At 35.6% G+C, this 6,031-nt stretch overlaps 1 protein-coding gene across 1 annotated transcript; it reads left to right on the forward strand.

Annotated features, from left to right (window-relative positions):
* Positions 1–1,761: 1,761 nt before the first annotated feature.
* SUCNR1 (succinate receptor 1) lies at positions 1,762–5,423 on the forward strand. The gene is made up of 2 exons (XM_015814333.1): positions 1,762–1,853; positions 3,820–5,423. The coding sequence occupies exons 1-2, from the start codon at positions 1,851–1,853 to the stop codon at positions 4,762–4,764; spliced, it is 948 nt and encodes a 315-aa protein (XP_015669819.1). The 5' UTR covers positions 1,762–1,850; the 3' UTR covers positions 4,765–5,423.
* Positions 5,424–6,031: the final 608 nt, after the last annotated feature.

Below are 6,031 nucleotides of genomic sequence, written 5' to 3' on the forward strand. Positions count from 1 at the left end.
TCTTATATATCATGTAAGAGAGTCATTGGACTGGATGGTGATTAAAATGCACATAAAATTAGGTATTGCATATAAAATTGTACATAGTAACATTTTACCTGTAAATGATTTTTTTTAGTGTTAATCAGAATGTAATGCTTGCGAACAAGCGCTTCAATGTAAACTGCTTTAAACCTAATTTTTTCAAAATTCATTGTCAAAGTCTGGAATATCTTACCCCATTCAGTTGTTTCGTCTACTAACTTTCACAGTTTTAATTCCAACTTAACTTCTGTGAACCTCATCCCATATTTAAGAAGTTTCTAAGGTGGCGTCCGTAGGTGCACTAACTTGTCTATTATCCCTATCACAGTTTAATTTTTAATTTTGTTTGAATTTATAATTCAATTTCTAATTTGTAATTCTCCCCTTGTGAGAATTACTCCTAGAAGTGGCCCATTAATAAGACTTTTCTTTTCCTTTTATGCTTCTTACACTGTCTAGACCAAGGGTGTCAAACTCGCAATATCACGTGACGTGTCACAACGTATTGCAACTTTTTTGCCATTGCCGGCAATGGGGTGGGCACGGTTTCACTATGATGCATCCAGCCTGCGGGCCGGCAGTTTGACACCCCTGGTCTAGAGCTACAGACTAGCCAAATTCAACACTGTAGCATTAAATTAATACAAGATAAAGGTCTCCTCACTATTCTACAGTTAGAGAATGAAATTAGAAAACATTTGATGGCATTGAAGCTTCATTGTTATTTAAAAGCTCTTTGCATGTTGAAACACACCTCCTGGGCCAGGGATAAGCAACACTATCTTCTTCATAACATCCTTTGATGTTATCTACAGGATCTCAAAATTATATCAGTAAAATTATGTAATTTTTAAAAGCAGCATGCTGGCTGCAGTGTGCTACTGGGGAATTCTGAGAGTTGAAGTTTACACATCTTAAAGATGCCAAGTGTGAAAAACACTAACATTAACCTAGTTCTCCATAAGCTGATGCTTTCCGGGTACGATGTGACTTCAATTCCCAAATTCTGAGCCAAATGGCAAAGAAAGCTTTTATTATGAACCAATGGTTGAACAGAGAAGGTATGCATTCTTGCAACAAAAAAAAAGCCACCTTTCAAGCTTGCAGTGTTAGAGGACATTTGTTACTATAAGGCTGAACAAATGAAGACATTGCCAGGGTGATTTGGCAAGAATTTTTCATACAAATATAAACATCCAGTTCAATATACAGATGACTCATGATGGAATCTGAACTATAATTTCTGAAATTTTAAGTTATTGAGATATCTCGGATTTCATGCTAGCAATCAACCTAAGTTCATTAAATGCAGGAATATAAGGTGTGGTAATTTCTAAAGGTTTGCTAAAGTAAATAAGGAAGTGGTAGTTAGCTTTAGGTATCGTGGCATCTTGTTCTATGACTCAGTGACAGAAATAATTCTTATTCTAATTGCACGTTTGATAAAAAAAACAAGCCTTTTCTGAAAAGTTCTTATATTCTCTTATTATTGAAAACCTTTTTGTGTAATTAGCTCAAGCAGAACTTTATAAATGGATTTGTCCCTTTAATGGACACTTGGCTAGATTCTAGTGGCTCACAGAAGGCAAATAATTATTTCATTATTTCAGTTCTCAGAATGAGTTTTGCAATACTTCTGCTACAGTGGCTCTGCCTACCAAGCTCAAGCCAATAAACTTCCAGTAACAACTGAATCATTAGCCACTTTCAATCCAGTATGCAAATCAGGCAGAGCGTCTTCTCTTGGGCTGTTTTCATTATATCCTGACTCATCCCTCAGAACATGGTCAAGACATATCTTGTAAGAACAATACCCATTCTACAGAATGGTAAGTTGCCTTAAAGGAAATAGAATCAAATCAAATTATTAGAATATTGGAATATTGAGAGAAGTTTTCAATGCTTTGTATTTATAACTGTGATTAGATATGAATGCTTATATTCTTGAATTAATGGTATCAGCTAAGAACAACAATCTTATCCTGAATGTTAAGCAACTGTGTAAACAATTTTTTTTAAATCATCGTTCTGCTTTTAGTATTGATACTAAAGTCTGCTTCTTCAGTCATAATTATTATGCAGTTTGAAATTATTTTATTAATGAAATTATTGGATAGTTCTATATTGAATACATATGAGTTTAATCCATGTCTTTTCTGGAATTGCCTTCTTTAAGAAAACTTGTGTAATTTTCAAAAATAAGGCATTGTGTATGGTGGCTTTTGTTATCAACTTGTTCTCAGTTATCTCAGAATTGACAGTTTGATCCTTTCCCTTAGTCTTGAGTTAAATTTTGACTGAATTAGCTGCATTAATTCTGACTGAAACCAAACACTAAAGAGAATTGATTCAAGTCTGATGGAGTTCAAAGGAGCTCTTCTGCATCTGACCGGTAGACAAATTATCCTGACACATTTTCAATTGACTTTATTGCAGAGCCCAGGGTTAAGAATGCCGGACAGATGATCTCGAGGGTCCCTTGAGGGCAGATAATTCTGTTAGCTCTTATTGAATTATTGGCTTTCAATACCATGTATCATGGTATCTTCTGGAATAACTGCAAAATCCAGTGCTTTCCAAATACCTGCTGTTGTTGGCAATGAGTTGGATGAAGAATTTAAACTGAATCCTTGAAAGATAGATACATCTACTGTGAGTAATTACAGTTTTGGAGAGATAGTAGATAGAAAGTAGATAGAAAGATACTGTTCATTCTTTTATAATAAATCTGAAGTTTGAAGGACTATCTCAATTTGCATTGGCTCAGGAAACCTGCAATATCTCTTAATATCAGTTTCAGCTGAGACATGTTTTATCCTGGAAGGAAATAACCTTAAAAGTTGTGGTGTATGTACAGGTAACCCACAGAATGACTATGTAGTATACTATAACAGAATAACAGAGTTGGAAGGAACCTTATAGGTCTTCTAGTCCAAACCCCTGCTCAGGCAGGAAACCCTATACCATTTCAGACAAATAGTTGTCAATCTCCTCTTAAAATCTTCCAGTATTGGAGCACTCACAACTTCTGGAGGCAAGTTGTTCCACTGATTAATTGTTCTATCATGAAATTTCTTCTTAGTTCTAGGTTGCTTCTCTCCTTGATTACTTTCCATCCATTGCTTTTTATCCTGCTGTCAAGTGCTTTGAAAATAGGTTGACTCTGTCTTCTTTATGGCAGCCCCTTAGATATTGGAACACTCCTATCATGTCACCCCATGGTAGCATCATGGGCTGCCTTTGTATTTAGTCCTAACATTTAATTGGTACAGCCATGGAGATCTCTGATAATATGGTGGTATTATATTGCATCCTTCCTTAAAACATTGCTTTAGTTGTCATTTTTTCCCACCAGAGGTTCAAGCTGCAAATTCCAAGCAGCCTTTTAATTCAGCAGAAGGTTAGGTAATAGCAAATCATAAATATTTGTTAATTCTCAGTCACTACGTTTATTGGCTCTGATTTTCCTCCCATAATTTTTATTTTAAAATTTTATCTGTTTACAAATATGTCATGGGAAATTTTTAAAAAAGATCCCGAGAAGCTACAATATATAGATGAAAGGTTCTGAATGACCACTAGGTGGCAACAAACAGAGTTCTATATATTCATGCTATGAAACCAAGTAATAAGAGAATCAGAAGGATTTTCTTTCTCTTGAGAACAGTCTTGCAATGAATATTGCTTTAAACATAAGTAAAGACTACCTAGAGATCAACTGTTCACAAGACAAAACAATAAAATAAATACTTTTTTAAAAAAAAATCATTATTTACACCAGTTTTATGTTTTCAGGACACAAATGGCACCAGAGAACGCATGACACTATCTGATCAGCTGGAAAAATATTACCTTACCACCCTGTACTCTCTTGAATTCATCTTTGGCTTCTCTGGAAACGTTGTTGTTGGTTTGGGTTCCCTTTTCTACTGGAAGACCTGGAAAAGTGGCAACATCTACCTGATCAACTTAATCCTGTCAGATTTATCTTTCCTTTGCACGCTCCCATGGCTAGTGTCAAGTTATTCCAAAGGAACAGATAACAACATGTGGTGCCAATTTAACAGAATTATCCTGTTCTTTAATTTGTACACAAGCATCCTTTTCCTGACCTTTATAAGTATTGACAGGTATCTGCTCATAAAGTACCCCTTCAAAAATCACTTTCTGCAAAAGAAGACCACGGCTGTTGCTTTCTCAGTAGCCATATGGATTTGGATTATATTGGAACTGTCTCCTATATACTACTTCACCACCTCTCAGGATAACAGCAACGGTAGCCAATGCTTAGATTATGCAAGTTCAGGAGATGCCCTCCCCAGCCTGATCTACAGCCTGATCCTGACAGTCACTGGGTTTATAATCCCATTGTGCATCATGTGGGCTTTTTACATAAAGACTCGTGCTGCCCTTATAAACCACAGTTTGCAGTTCACCACTGCTCTGCCCCTGGAGAAGCCTCTCCTGCTAATCATTATAGCAGTGAGTGTCTTTTCACTTCTCTTTGCTCCCTATCACATCATGCGCAATGTCCGAATTGCTTCTCGAGCATCGTTCTGGAAGCCTTCCAAACGCACAGAGGAGCTGATTAAAGCTGTTTACACGATAACAAGGCCTATTGCCTTCTTGAGTAGTGTAATTAATCCCTTCTTTTATTTCTTAATGGGAGATCACTTCAGGGAGACGCTCGTGATCAATGTAAGGTATTTCTTAAAAAGAATTCTACCTTGCTATAAATGAAGTTTCAGTGAAGCCTTTGGACAGATATGGAACAAGTCAAATTGCTAGTTTATGGGATATAAGATACAATTTTTACTAAGAATTTGACAATTGTCCAAGAACTTGTACTCAAGTAGATTCTAAATGTGGACATCAAATCCTGCTGTTTTCTTTAAGCATTTCATCCAAGCTTGAAGAACTATGGCACATGTTTGGATCTTGTTAGGTGGATAAAAGCCCAAACAGTATCTGAAGCTTAAAGTGACTTTCATCAGTTTTGTGTGATGGATCAGCAACTTCCTTTTTCAGAATGACATGCACTTGAATTCCATTCAAGCTGGACTATTGTGGTATGTTGTATTGCATGTGGGCTCCCTCTGAAAAGAAAGTTAAATTCGTGCATAATATGACTTCCAGAGTTAACTAGAATGGTGACATTTTAAAAATTCCTCACCCAAGGAGATTGGGTGGGCAATTTCTCTGAATTCCTGCATTGGAGAAAGAACTAATCCAATAATTCTCAAGGAACATCAGCCCAACTACTAAAATATCCCAACTGGCTAAGTTCTCATAAGATGTTTTAGGTTGGGATTTAACAGAATCATAAGTGGGAGATTGCTGATTGCTAAAGAGAGGTTTGTATGATGAAAACCAGGATACCCATTTCAAGTATTTTAAATTATAAATGCAAGAATATTATACTTTGGGAGCAATTCTTCAATTCTTTGAAAAAAGAGAGAACTAAAACAATTTCTCTTTCATCCAATTGAATTTGGAACATTGACAGAAAAAAAAATCAGGAGGTTGTCTCTACTGTGCACTAATTTAGCTTTAAAACTCTAAATAAATTAGAACCAGTTATCTAAATAACTTTCATGATATTCCTCTCAATCAGCTGACCTCCTGAGTATTTTTTTGAGGATCAGACAAGCAATTACTAAAAAGAAGTATTTTTCTGTGTAGCACAGAATTCAGTGACACTTTACAGGCATGTTCCAGAAATGTCATTACTGTAATGTTTTGATGTTAAGCAAATCACTGTTTCATAATTTTAACAGAATTTGGGGTTCTTGCCACCACTTTATGTTGCCAGTGTTTGCTACTTTACCCTGAGCCTATGACTTTTCACTTTTCTAAATGTGAAAATGGGATATTTTATTTATACTTTGCATATTTGTATTTATAAACTTGTTTTATATTTTCTTAAATAAATCTTGTTGAAAATGAGATTTCTTCAGTTCAGTGATATGCCATTTCAACAACTGCTCTTTGCTTTTGGTAGAAGTAG

This window comes from Protobothrops mucrosquamatus, unplaced genomic scaffold (genome assembly GCF_001527695.2).
Source record: "Protobothrops mucrosquamatus isolate PMUCROS unplaced genomic scaffold, P.Mucros_1.0 scaffold237, whole genome shotgun sequence".
Taxonomy (NCBI): domain Eukaryota; kingdom Metazoa; phylum Chordata; class Lepidosauria; order Squamata; family Viperidae; genus Protobothrops; species Protobothrops mucrosquamatus.